This window comes from Pieris brassicae, chromosome 10 (genome assembly GCF_905147105.1).
Source record: "Pieris brassicae chromosome 10, ilPieBrab1.1, whole genome shotgun sequence".
In the NCBI taxonomy this organism is placed as follows: domain Eukaryota; kingdom Metazoa; phylum Arthropoda; class Insecta; order Lepidoptera; family Pieridae; genus Pieris; species Pieris brassicae.
In genome coordinates this window covers 2000971-2016064 of record NC_059674.1, presented here as the reverse complement: position 1 = coordinate 2016064, position 15094 = coordinate 2000971, and the positions used below count along the sequence as shown (strand labels likewise).

The following is a 15094-nucleotide window of genomic DNA, read 5'->3' as shown; positions in this document are numbered from 1 at the left end:
CCTAGTCTAAATATTAGAGCAGTGTTGGCCTAGTGGCTTCAGCGTGCGACCCTCATCGCTGTGATCGTAGGTTCGATCCCCAGCTGTGCACCAATGGATTTTCTTTCTATGTGAGCATATAGAAAGTCCACCTATGCAGACTTTCTATATGAGCATTTAACACAGCATTTTCGTTCACCGTTCGTTCGGATTGCCTCAGACCCAAAAAGTCGAGAGTTACAGGCACAGGAGGCTGATCCCTTACTTGCCTATTAGATTAATCATTAAACAGATACAGAAATCTGAGGCCCAGACCTAAAAATATAAAAAAGTTGTAGCGTCACTGTTTTTTTAGTCTATATTAAATACATGAAAAGAATGAAACTTGCGATTAATTTATATATTTGTGATCAGTTGATTTAATAGAGAATCACAATTTTTCGTTATCTTTTACATTGGTTCGGAAAAAAATAGATGGTCTGTATTATCGTACAATGCGTGTTGATAGATCATATCGACGAATTACAAATTTTATTCCACAATGTGATATGATCTGTTACGTCGTCATTTGTTTTTTTAATAGAGTGACATGCCTATTAAAAAAACAAATGACGGCTTTAAGCGTAAAGCAACTGGCGAAGTCATGACTTACGTTTTCACTTCACGTGTTAAATGCGCACTTAAGTAGTCCATCTCAGTGATGACAGTTGCACGCTTTAGCCACCACTAATCGTCTGCGTAACATCTAACGTAATTCCTTGTCAAGTCGTTATAAATGCGCATTTATTTAAGTTTTGTAGAGAAATAAAGTGAAAAGACTATAAAATTAACAATATTTAATAAACAGCTATAGAGGTAAAATGTAAATAGAAAATTATCTCCCATAAGGGTGGAGGAGCTTGACGAGTCTTGTTTGCCATTTTCGTCTTTGTGTTTCACTGCAGGGCCGGATGTATTCGGGGTCATCGGGGAATGACGGTGGTAATGACAGACTAAAAGCAAATAAGACATTATGGTGCCGATGATTGAAGTATTTTCGAACCAATTCGACTTAGGGTCTGTACGAGCACCACAAAATGTAGGATTCTGGATGGCTCGAAGGACCAAAATGTACGATTCCTGAACGAAACAGTTTGGAGGGGACTATCTCAGTTTCCAGGGTCCAGCGTACACAGAAGGCCATCTATTGCCTTCTGTGTTAACAACCATGATGAATTTCTATAGGTTCTCATCGCCTCCGCGCGTATCATAACATTATAGCTATAGGAAAACATTATATGACTGAAATGACTTATAAAATATACATACATTCTAGACTCCTTCCGCGGAAGAACAATGTCGGGATATATCTTCTGAGCTGTTGTTTGGCTTTTTCTCATTGTACTACTAACACTCGATTTAGATGCATGACTTTGAGATCGTGAAGATCTGAAATTAATCATTTTATAGTATTGTCTTTTGTTAACATAGCTTTTACACATTTAGAAAACACTTTTTTAAGGTATTGAAGATATATATATATATTATTTATAATAATAAAACATAGCTTCAATCCGTTAAAAAAGTGTTTTCTTAATCAATCTTTTTATCATTAAACTTTGCGCCGTTGTCAGTGCAGTTAGCGCAATATTATATGCCTCAATGACAGCCAGTTCCTGAAAACAATTAAGGGTGAAATTTATTTGAGGGTTGTATTGTAAATCTACATTTATTGTTTAGTATTTTTTTTGTAAAAACATAAAACGAAATTTACAGTCCAAGTCTCAAATCTCCAGTTGCTAGAAGCAAGATGAAACTTTCAGGCAAAGTAAAATCAAATTATTCAATATGACGAATTTAATGATTTTAATTTCAATTAAACTTTAAAATTGACTATTAAATCAAACCAAAAATTACAAACTTAAAACTCAAATTGTGCAATGCCTAGAGGCTTAAACAAGCAATTCCCTACCCTGTCATGATGATCATGTTATCGAAGGCTTTGCACTAATAGACTTTTCAATGTGGGTATTTACCACTAGTACTGGAAATCGGAGCGCCTTCGACCAAAAATCGACATGCTTTGTGTATGCTGGTTGATCACTTGCTTAATAAGAAAGAAGAAGATTAAGAAACAGATCGGGTCGAGTGCCATCGGTTTAAAGTCCAAAGACACTCTCCCTCTCTTACTCATCTCTAGAATTTACTATTTCTAAACCACTCACACTGAAGCTTTTGATTTTCCTTCGCTAGCCGTGGGTAAAGGCTTCAACATTGTATCGAATGAGGACCGATGCATTCCAATTATACCCAACACAATGCCAAGTTCTCTTAATCTTTCTTCAGGGCCTGAGACTGCTTCTTTCATGTAATGAAGCCGAGGTGTCAGTCTATTAAAATACTATATATGAATTGACGTCGTAACACACTCAACAAATTTAATGTGGAATCGGACCGGTCACATGCCCGCTGTGATAACAGATAAGTCAAAAAGACCCTGGAATGGCCAAGTGAGAAAGATTGAAAAATAGTTGCGAGATAAGATAAGAGAAAGAATTTGGAGGCCTTCACTCCATCGAAGGTCCTGATTATGTATACGCGTTGAAATGAAGTCGACCGCTCATATGAACGCAGTCAACGGAAAAACTACCGAATGGATTTTCGTAGGAAGGACCGAAGGACCAATAATATGATTTCGAAGGAAGGTTTAGATCCTTAACATCTGGCGTTCCACGACAGAGACGACGACTTTTAAGACGAAGAGAAGAACGTACCTTAAATATCGGAAACGCAGTTACAAACCTGTGTTTCTAATGTCCATGGGCAGCGGTATAGACTTAACTCGTTTGCCTCTTCTCCCGTAAAGAATATATTATTATGTCTCTATATGAAGTGACTGAAATACAACGAAAGCTATTGAAGAGGACACAAAATTATAGAAATCTTACCAAATTAAAGTAAAAAAATAGCAATTTTAACGGGCTTAAAAAAGGAGTTCCCAATTTTAAAAAAATAATAACTTAAGAAAGATAGTGACACTAGACTAGACACCTTATTCATAATAATAATAAATTAAATAATAAAAAAGTCAGTATTATCTACTAACTTCCAATAGCGAACCACTATAGTATTATTGTTACTATAATTATTAGTACTATTACTAACACTTTCGTAACTTTTGTGGAAAACAAATAAGTACCAGGAGATAGTTAAATAATAAATAATATTCAAGTTACAATCCTCAAATCGCATCTGTATTTTGATCATTTTTATAAATAAAGTCTAAAGTATTGCTTGATTTTTAGACATCGGTTAATATAAAGAACGACTAGTGAATAGCCGTGATTAGAGTCCGCCAGTAGACACAGTTTGATCCGATATAGTTATAAAAAAAAATGATCTTACAGAGGACACTTTATAACTCCTAGCCCCATCAGACGATAATCAATCTCCCTGTGGCAGAACACCTCATTCATTAGCGGTGAACATGTATTCAACTTCTTGTCATGTCTCAAACATCTGCCGAGCAACACTGCCCGCTCTTCCCGACTCATTTTATTTATATAGCCAGTGTGAAGGTTATGCTCCACCGCGTTGAATATCTCCGATTTGAATACGCGGTTGACTTCCAGTTCTAGTAACAGATGAAGGGTAGAGTCTCAAATGTTATGTTTTTTATTACATTAAACATTACGATCTTACCTAACTTAAGACTAATAAGTCATTTACCAAAGGATATTTAACATAAGCGTCTAATAACACTACCTAAGGTACATTAAGGGGAAGATACTCTGTTATTGTGTATCTATTTATTTTTTCATTTACGACAATATTTACTTGTACAGTTAAGTTAACATACCAATAATTATTGGCTAATCATTTTGTATACTAGCAGTGTTGGCCTAGTGGCTTCAGCGTGCGACACTCATTCCTGAGGTCGTAGGTTCGATCCCCGGCTGTGCACCAATGTATTTTCTTTCTATGTGAGCATTTAACATTAGCTCGAACGGTGAAGGAAAACATCGTGCGGAAACCGGCTTGCCTTAGACCCAAAAAGTCGACGGTGTGTGTCAGGCACAGAAGGCTGATCACCAACTTGCCTATTCAATTCACAAACGATCATGAAACAGATACAGAAATCTGAGGCCCAGACCTAATACGTTGTAGCGCCATTGATTTTTTTTTAAATCATTTTGTATAGGCTAGATTGTCATATAAAGATAAGTGTGGTAAAAAAACTGATATACAAAAGCATATACACAAATATATCTTGTATAGATGTCTATCTTAACTAATATAGATTAGATTTTAATTTAAAAAATAAAAGTTAAGTAAATACTGTGCCTGACAGGTTTCTCAAAAGCAACGGCTCCTTTGGATTGGGAGATAAAAACTAAAATCCAGTTACACCGTTTTAATTAAAGCACTCATTTGTCTCTTTTTATCACAATGCAAACACAATTTGTCAGAAAGAGACGAAAGAATACTGTTATACCTTAAAATGCTACAATTTGACTTGTCGTTTTTATAAATGATGGAATCTGTTGGTTATTAATTAGTTGTCTTTCTAGTCTATGTATTTTAAATATTTCTATATTATCTTTTATCATAGACTATAGTTAAAATATGGTAATTAAAAAAGAAATATCGGATAGTTTAGGTCACAGGCTATAAAACATTACCGTGTGGCAAAGCTAATCTATATGGAATCTATTGGTTATTAATAAGTCGTATTTCTAGTCTGTGTTTTTAATATTCCTATATTATCGTTTATCATAGACTATAGTTAAGAAATGGTAATTAAAAAGAAATATCGGATAGTTTAGGTCACAGGCTATAAAACATTACCGTGTGGCACAGCTAATCTATATGGAATCTATTGGTTATTGATAAGTCGTATTTCTAGTCTGTGTTTTTAATATTCCTATATTATCGTTTATCATAGACTATAGTTAAGAAATGGTAATTAAAAAGAAATATCGGATAGTTTAGGTCACAGGCTATAAAACATTACCGTGTGGCAAAGCTAATCTATATGGAATCTATTGGTTATTAATAAGTCGTATTTCTAGTCTGTGTTTTTAATATTCCTATATTATCGTTTATCATAGACTATAGTTAAAATATGGTAATTAAAAAAGAAATATCGGATAGTTTAGGTCACAGGCTATAAAACATTACCGTGTGGCAAAGCTAATCTATATGGAATCTATTGGTTATTAATAAGTCGTATTTCTAGTCTGTGTTTTTAATATTCCTATATTATCGTTTATCATAGACTATAGTTAAGAAATGGTAATTAAAAAGAAATATCGGATAGTTTAGGTCACAGGCTATAAAACATTACCGTGTGGCACAGCTAATCTATATGGAATCTATTGATTATTGATAAGTCGTATTTCTAGTCTGTGTTTTTAATATTCCTATATTATCGTTTATCATAGACTATAGTTAAGAAATGGTAATTAAAAAGAAATATGGGATAGTTTAGGTCACAGGCTATAAAACATTACCGTGTGGCACAGCTAATCTATATGGAATCTATTGGTTATTAATTCGTCTTCTTTCGAGTATTTGCGTTTTAAATATTTGTTATCTGTTATCATTTTATCATAGATTATAAGTCTCATTTAGCTTATAAAAAAAATATATATCGGATGATAGCGACAACAGGCTATATTTTATGTTACCGTGTGGTCTGTACCATAAAGTATATGACCGAAATACCACCACATGGGAGACAGATATATAGCCAGTAAGATAAATGGATCTCACCTATCTGATTGAACGACTTACGACCAAGAGCCAGCCACACAATTTGGACACACATACGTAACAAAGTTTCAATAAGTCGTGCGTCTTTGTCCGATAAAGATCGACGCTTCTTCTGAGGTCCCATGTGATGAAATTTTTTCATATCACCGCCACCTGCATAGACACTGTTACTTAAATTTTATACACCAACAGCTAGACTATATCCATCCGTTTTCTTTAACAGCAGTCATTACGATTTCAAAATTATTGCTGTAAAAAAAAGACGCAACTTTTCCATAGAACAAAATATAATTTTTTTGCTAGAATTCTGGACTACCACACGTTTTATAAAAGTCTTTTCGAATTCAAAATGATTGCTGCAAAAAATACAAAATAGTTCGTTCCAAAACAAAATATTTTTATTGTTAAAATCTCAACACTAGACAGTGTTGGCTGTGAGTGCATAATGAACAATTAGAATTTCCATTCAATCACTTATGAATATATAAAAAAAAACCATTACAGTCTCAAAACATATTTATACTAACCAATCAACATAGTACTATATTCCTTAGCAACCAATAATCTTAAGTCGGACAAATTGTCTCGGAACTCGCTCTCAAGGATTTCGCACTGAGGCGTTCTCACTTTAGTCTCTAATTCAATTATACGGTTGGCCATTTCATCTGCAATCTGGAGCAGGAGTTTTCAAAAGACTTGCTTAGAAGAATTTTAAAAATGCAGAAGGTAGAGCTACGCAGAAAGTGATAGAGGAGGCCACAAGAGGGGCCCATATCCACAGGCGACTAACATTAAGCTATTAATAAATGGTGAAATAAAATAGGGCTTTATTACTATTCTCATCCCTGAGGTCGTAGGTTCGACCCCGGCTGTGCGTCGATGGACTTTCTTTCTATGTGCCCTTTTAACATTCGCTCGAACAGTGAGATATAGAAAGGAAAACATCGTGAGGAAACCGGCTTGCCTTAGACCCAAAAAGTCGACAGCGTGCGTCAGTCACATAAGGCTGATCGCCTACAGAACAGAACATATACAGAAATGTGAGGCCTAGACCTAAAAAGGTTAAGCCATTGAAAAAAATAGGGAATGAAGTCTCTCTTCGATGGTGGCGATTCTAAACACTGACGTTATGCGTTCGAATCCTAAGCTGTGCTGGGACTGATTTAACTGACGATAATTATTGTTAATAATAATAATTATCGAACAAAAATTACATTTAATAAGCACACAACTTAAAGTCACTAAGGCAATAATTATTTATTTATTAAAAACTTCGTTAAATTACAACTCAAAACAACAAACATAAAATATTAGCGATACAACGGACTATATCGCTAACATAGTAAAAATGCTCAGGAAGAGCATAACTAAATTACCAAAAATTTACAATAAACAAAAACCAAACAATGTATAATAAAATAAAAAATAACTAAAAGCTAAAAGCAAAATGCAATACAAAATAATAATAATTACAAAAGTCACGATTGAGCAGGATATCGTTAAGAGGTGTTTATGTAGACTTTTCTCTTAGGATTTAGGAGAGTTAACATTACTACTATAATAATCACAAACAAAAGCAAATTTAACAGGATCTGACACGCCAATTTCAAAACTAACCGTTTGCAAGTGTTACGCGCAATCTATTGGTGCTCAAAACACACGCTTACTTATAATTATTAAAGCCTTTTATTCATCTGACTGTAACAATCAGTGTTACAGTCACATAGGCCAGTTCTAACTTTCATTATTTATTACACTCCCGCAACTCTGTGCCACAGAACCCACCCGTGATTTCGAGATTGTCCCTCCATTCTTATATTCTGATCTATCTATCCACATATTTTTGGTTTTTTTTTTTTTTTTTTAGTGAATAGAAAAGAAACAAAAGTTACCAGGCCATAAAATTATTAAAAAAAAAAAAAAAAGAAACAAAATAAATATCCATTTGTAAATAATACTGACATCAGTCATCCCTTATGAACCGTTCAGTAATGGATGAATCCCAGACCATCATATTTCCAGATCATCCCCCCCTCCTTGTCTGAGCTACCTCATTTTTTAAGGAAAAGAAAAGGACCAATATATATACTCACTTGTAAATAATACTGGCAGCAGAATGTAAGAGCCCTAATGAACCTCTCCGTAGTTGGAAGATGTAGTATATTTATTAGTACGGGGCTTAAAATGCTGACTGGGGCTGTGTATATTGCGATATCCTTCACATCCTGTATAACATTAGTACTAAATAACTAGCACCTATTTATAAATGTTTATTTTATTTATTTATTTACTATATGGTGAAGTTTGTATCACCTACATATATTTGTTTATTACAATCATAACAATCTTTTAAACAGGCCAATGAGATCGGGAACTAAAATGAAACACAAATTTCTAAAGGCTATAAATATATGACAATCAAGTGGCAATTTTTTTTATTGCTGTTATTATTTTGGCGCGTTAAGGCTGATTTATATTTGCTATAAATTCCGTGCTAATTAGCATGGTTTTTTAGCATGCTAAACTAAAGGGGTGCTAATTAAGATGCCGATATACATTTGCTATGCTATTTTCATCACAAGTTGTCTCAAAAGCGACGAAAGCACTCGCATCGCAAGTAGAAAATATGGAATCTCTAATTATTTTGCAAGCGTTATCTCTAAGAATTTTGTTTTTTATAAGTTTCACTGCACGAATCCCATAAGCAGGCATGTTTTTCGTATTCTGATAACAATTTAGTTGTCAGATCCCGTGTCCACTTCACTTGCGACGCCATTTTAATAACCGCACTTTTTTAAAACCACAGATAACGATAAAAAATCTGACGGTCAGACAGATTTTTTAGAAAAGAATGCTAAAAACGTGAAAAATTAGCAAATGTAAATCAGCCTTTAGGTAAAAATTATGAGAGTAAATTTTACGATGCGCGCGCGCACCGTCACAAACAACCGACACCCTGATGATAGCATAGTCAACATTTTTAAATAAAAAATGTTAATTTCTTTAATTATCTAGAATTATTTGTTTTGTGATATTTAAATAAATTTTATTTAATTAGATAATGCGTTATAATAAAACTTTCAATGTATTAAATACCTTTTTCTATTGTTAGTGTCGTTTCTTCTACAAACGTAGAAGAAGGCGACAAATATTTTTTTAAAAGATTTTTATCCGGTTACGCCAAAGCATTCTACGCGTATACATAAGTACATACAAATATTTTTTTTCATAAAAGACAGCTAGTAACAGTTCTCATAGGAAAATTCAATTGTCGTCTTTAGTATGTTTCTAATAAGAAAAATAAATGATAATTTATGTTTCCCGTTTAAACCTTCCCAAAACTTCCAAATATTTCAAGATTATAATTATTTCATTCATATATATCACGCTTTTTTCCTGAAGCGGTAAACAGAGACCATGGATCTCCACTTGCTACGTTCCTAACATACTCTCATTTCATAACATTCACCATGCATAGTACGTCCTGGATTTGGTCCAGGCATAAGGGATACCCAACCTGAACTCACCATCCACGTATTCGTAGGCCGCTTCTCATCATCTCTATATAAAATGCATGTATAACACATAAAATTACCGATATTAAATATTTTAGCTAAGTGGTAAATTCTGAAATTTTTATTAGAATTAGTATGGATGTTCTCACTTGAATGGTGATGATGTCAGGCTGTCCTGACTTGAGCTTCCGCTGGTAGCGTCTTCTAAATCTAATCTTAAACGAAATCATAAGGTAAATAAATTGGGAAGATTACGGAGAAGTCGGTTTTAGCAAATAAACAAGTAAAACTAAATAAACGCGAAGTTTTTACGTTTCCAGTGCTTTACAGCAACTGCTATCAGCGAGTATATATACACAGCTATTCTGATATGTTGAATTTTGTAAACAGTACGTGATTATATTAATAAGATATTGTAAAAATTTATATGACATTAGCGTACCTATTTATATAAGGTCTAACCTAATCTAAGTGGATCTAACCACTGAACCACAAATAAACAAATAAATGGCAAATAAACGATTATTATTAAAGCTCGAATCAATACAATTTTTTTACGACTGCAAAACGTGAGCGTAAATATTTTTTTCGACTTATTTAAGGCAAATAGTTACAGATTGTATAATACAGTCCATGTGTTTCCCAAAGTGGGGGGAGCAAAATGCTAAGGGGGGCTATTCAAAAATTATTTGCCAATTGAATTTCAGTTTTACATTATATTTTAAAAAATTACATACCGTGTCCTATAAACCTCTCTTTAAGAGTGTGAGTAGGACATTCTTCAGTATACAATTTTTTTCTCTAATAAAAATTATGTATGTAGATAGTAGGGGGGGAAAAGGGTTGGAAAACAGCTGTATGCAATGGATAGACTCTTGTAATCCATGTGATATAGATAATCCCAAAAATAGAGTAATTATTTTTGCAATTTTTCTTTATATAGAGATCTTACTTGTTCTATGAGGTCTACGTCATCCCTAAATTCTACTGTTCCTGTTGGTGCTTTTATAGGGATGTGAATAGCTTCGACTGGTTTTGGTGGGAGGTCACTGCAATAATTAGTATTAGATATTTTAAATGTATTTTCGTTAAGACATAAATAAACCAACGTAAGGCACTTCGTCGCAGCTATGAGACTCCGTGGCAAGACTAAAGTGTTCAATGAACCATACGTAATTCTTCAGACCTCATTGGGGTGTTACGGGAATTAAAATACTTCTTCTGAAGAACTAATAAAAGCGACTATGCAGTTACATATCTTGAAAACATCGACCCCTATTAATTAGATGAATAATATTGAGCAAATTTACACACTAGACTCTATTGTCAATGTTTATTTTTCTAATGTCATAGGAGAATTGTAGTCATTTAATTAAAACATGTTGGATTAAAAATTACCTCACAAAAACTAAAGCTTCGGTTTTTTCATCCCAAGCCCAATGGCCATCTTCATAGAGACCACCGAAGCCTCCTTCATCATCGTCATCAGCCATCTGTTTTGTTTTCTTTCCATATTACTTATTCATAGTATCGGTACAAGGATTTTTATAGATTAATAAACTTCGTAATAATAATAAACTTACCCCAAATAATACTTTGCGTAAATATTATAAAAATTGACACATGTCCAAAGGCATAGATAATAAACTTTTTTGACCGTAGACTTACTTTTTATTTATTCACCATAGGGTACGAGAGAGTGAACTTCTTTCGCTTCTTCTGTCATCAGTCGCGCCCTTCATTTATGAAGGTTGTGTTAGTTGTACCGCACAACTTCCTCTAATCTGCCCTATCTTCAGTAATCCTCTGCGCCTAGGTGAGGCCCTGTAAGGGCCTTTACTTGATCGGTCCAGCGAGTAGGTCGCCCTCCAAGTCTGGTGATGTCCACTCTCCAAGTCACGATGAGTTCTAAACTTTCTGGATCTCTACGTGTTTCCAAGAAAGCTTTTGTCAAAAGACGATTCTTTACTTATAACCATCTTAGTATGGACACGTATGTTTCCTTAGTTGTCCAGGGAATCCTTAACATCCGCATCCATCACCACACATCAGAGCATCTATATTCTCCTTTCAGATGTCCATATTGTCCAGGATTCGGAGCTATAAAGGAAAATCGGAGTCTCAACCAATTTCTTCTTTGTTTTTAAGGAAATGTTCCGGTCATTCCATAAACCCAACAGTTGTGTCATTACGTCTTTAGTCATCTGGGTTTTTCGCTTCCTCTTTGACTGCTTATCAGGGTACGAGAGATTATGACCTTCCTATCTTATTAACCTTTAACGTTTTTGTTCCTAGATCCTATATTATACGTACCATGGGTCTCAAATAACTACTGAACATTTTGTTCAACACTTACATATTTTTTGCATATGTATTCAATTAGTATGTGTGACTTTATAAACTTATAATTTTTCCTTGTCTTACCATAAAGACCGGTAAAGCACTTGCTTGGGTACATGTGGATAAACACTAAATCTAAGTGCTCGATTGCCTCCTGTCCCGTAAAAATAAATAAAAAATCCTTAGACGAATAAATAAGCATTTCTGCTGTATTTTCGTCTAAAAATCCGCGCATACAATATTTTAAATTTACGATTCAATTTATTTTATTTCCGGAACTTCAAACAACTATTTTCTTAAATCTATCGTAATGCAATTCATGGTCGTAACTTGTGATTCGAATTTTCATCGCCATGTTTGTAAGTTTAGCAAAATTTACGACGTCAACGGTAACTTCGCGACGCCACAGCATATAAAGTGATATTAATTTACCAAATGCATGGAATTTTTATATAAAACCTTAAAGTAAACAAAGTTTGTGTATTGATTTATTAAAAAAAAAAAATTACGGTCGGGGCCACAGATTATGTATCTGTTTCATAATCATTTGTCAATCTAATAGGCAAGTAGGTGATCTAGGCTTAGGCTTATCAGTTTTCTATATATCTTTTCCTTTACGGTATTAGCGAGTTTTAAATGCGCACATACACAGATCGAACTTAGGACCTTAGGGATTCACAGACCTCTAGGCCAATACTGCTCAGTCAATTATTGATAGCATTAAACGCTAATTACAAAACTTTAACATAGATCCTACCGGAAACTAAATAATAATAATACAGTTATAAATTAAACCACTTTAAATACTTGTAAATTAATAAAATATAACATGAATACTTACTTATTTAAAACAATTCATTATTAAACTCAGTACAATTTATGATAATTAAATAATAGGCGGCCTTATAACTCAAGCGACAACGTCCAGCAACCGTTTAAGGAAAAAATGTAATGCTAAATTACATGTAATCATCATAAACATAAAGGAAATTTCTAAGTTATGAATACGATACGGACTGCTGCAGTAGATATTTAAAGGAAGATAGAGAAGGAGCTTATCACTAAATTTTCCTCTCCAGAAATATATGGATGCACATACATCAAAACCGGTGGAAAGAAGTCCACCAAATATACAAAACCAAGAACGGAAAGGAAATTTTTAATTAATTTAATTATGATTGGAATTAAAATTTAAAGATTATTAATAGTAATATTTTAATGATTAATGCATGCACATATTATGTAATAGTTACTCATATGATATACTTGTTAAAAATATAGTATTCATTATGGAAATAAAAAACCTATAATAATGATAACAATATCAACAACTAAACCGATTTTTGTTAAACTTTACATATTATATAAGGTTAAACAGGTTATGTTCCTATTACAATACACCTGATTTAACTATTCTAAGGATAATTTCTATATGAAAAATTCAAGAAACTTGTATACAAACGCACTTACATCAAACCTTTCCCTGTAAAGGTCAAGCAGATTGACGCTTTTTATGAGTTACTCGCTGCCTTTTATTAATCAGCCGTTAACTTGAAAACCTTTTATTTTCGTTTGACCACAATCCCACCTGACGTTAAATGAAATGTCGCTGATTGGAGGGCACGCCCATCCAGGAGATGACTATTTAAAGAACGCTTAAATGAACCTGAATGAAGAAGGAAGGATGGGTTAAACCACTCGTTTGCTGTTTTTACAAGAAGCGACTATCCAGTGCAGTGCGGCACCTGGGGATGTCAACAACGAATGGGTAGAACCTGTCGTTTAGATGAGCGTTATTTGAAAGGGGATGTCTGGATCAATTCTTTTACACAATTTATATTGACACATATAATTATTCTGGTTTTTCCCTTGTTCGGTAATACACAGATGGCTCCGAATTAATTTTTAATGTTGTTTGTCTCGTTGCCCCTTGTATTCAACGAAAGGGGCTTTCGCAAATCAAAATTTCCTTGATAAATGGAATGATTTTCCAATGCCACATGAGGTGGATTCAGAAAAGGATTAGATCAGTGAAATAGAAAATCATCTAGATTAGAATAATACCGCACAGGGACAGGTGCTAATTCATTGAATTCACGTTCACAGCCGATTGCGCACTCCGGCACACAAGGCGCCGTGCCAAAGCCCTTTGATCATGCCCGTTGTGCCATGCCATCAGATCTTTACTTAGCGCAGTGTTCCGGCAAAATTCGACATTTAAGTATATGTACCCAATTTTGCTTTGACGGAAGACTAATGAAATGTTACTATAATCGTCAAACCAATTTTAAATAGTACAAATAATAAGGAAATGGTCTAATGCGTTAATAAGAAAAGATTGCCAACATACTAAACATGGCTAGCGCACTTTAAGATGAAGTCATTGGAGAATCGTATAAAATTGATATATTTAATCATCTACTATCGCTGAAGGAATCAATATGTTCTCCCTGGCCTAGAGGCCCGGGCAACCCGTTGAAACTCCTTCGTGCTGGGGATTGGGGTTTGTAATTATCCCTCATAAACGAGGAATTCCTAGTAAGCGCGAGTCATAAGCTCGCGTTGATTAAGTCGCTGCCCTTAGTACACACCGCCCGTCGCTACACACCTTCATCTATTATCGTTTGCATTTAAGATATTTAGGATCATATTGATTGCCCCAATCTTTTAACTTTCTTTAAATTTCGTGTACCCTCTAGATACCGGCAGGCCATCATCAGACTTTCCTCCTTTCAGAAGAACGAGTTTTGGCCAAAAGTCACCGATATTCAGTTGGAGCATTCTGATAAACGAGCTAGGTCTAGCTTCAGTCACACATTAAAATCAATTTTTCTTTGGTTTTTTATCTCTTCATGTTTTTTTGGTTGCCTATAAATGCTTGTCACATGAAGTATTGTATTTGTCTTGTATCAATGTATCAGTGTGTCGAGCGTTAGCAAGCTTTTATAAATAAATAAATATCATCAACATGTTCGTAACAGGAACAAGTTGAAAAGGGTAAACCTTTTGAATAACTAGTAACGCATCTTTGACACACGAACATAATGTCAAAACGTTAGACTATAATAATTGTATAGATTGTAATTCATGTACAGTCGCACTGTTCTGTGAAATATAAATATAAATCTCCTGTCACGATGTTTGTCCGCGATGGACTCCTAAACTACTTAACCGATTTTAAATTAAATTGGCACACCGTGAGTAGTCTGGTCCAACTTAAGAGATAGGATAGCTTAGATCTTTAATTATAGTCTCAATTTTATTTTATTGCAAATTATTTGTCTATAATTAATTGACAGTCACAATTATCTATTAACTCCAAAAGATTCTAACAGATGTCAATATTTTCGACTGGATTGAGTAAGTAATCAATATATGGCACTGCTATGGTAAACCGACAAACGTGTCATATAAACTACAATTCAATATCATGATTACCACGTGTTATTGAGGCTAAAGTATAAATTAAATTTATTTTGTAGTAAACGAAATACCGTGAAATTCAA

At 34.0% G+C, this 15094-nt stretch overlaps 1 protein-coding gene across 3 annotated transcripts; it reads right to left on the bottom strand.

The window, feature by feature from the left end:
• Positions 1 to 418: 418 nt before the first annotated feature.
• Positions 419 to 10904, bottom strand: LOC123715237. Of its 3 annotated transcripts, none has more exons than XM_045670172.1 (11): positions 10832 to 10904; positions 10647 to 10741; positions 10201 to 10297; positions 9398 to 9463; positions 7827 to 7958; positions 6261 to 6405; positions 5734 to 5886; positions 3364 to 3592; positions 2184 to 2348; positions 1288 to 1407; positions 419 to 971 (listed from the first exon to the last, which is right to left on the bottom strand). In XM_045670172.1, exons 2-11 carry the CDS (start codon positions 10739 to 10741, stop codon positions 854 to 856), a joined length of 1320 nt encoding a protein of 439 aa, XP_045526128.1. In that variant the 5' UTR covers positions 10832 to 10904; the 3' UTR covers positions 419 to 853. The 3 variants fall into 3 exon arrangements, with proteins under 3 accessions (XP_045526128.1, XP_045526129.1, XP_045526130.1); XM_045670173.1 differs by having other exon boundaries at positions 10647 to 10753; positions 10832 to 10855; XM_045670174.1 differs by lacking the exon at positions 10832 to 10904 and having other exon boundaries at positions 5755 to 5886; positions 10647 to 10821.
• Between the last annotated feature and the right edge of the window lie 4190 nt (positions 10905 to 15094).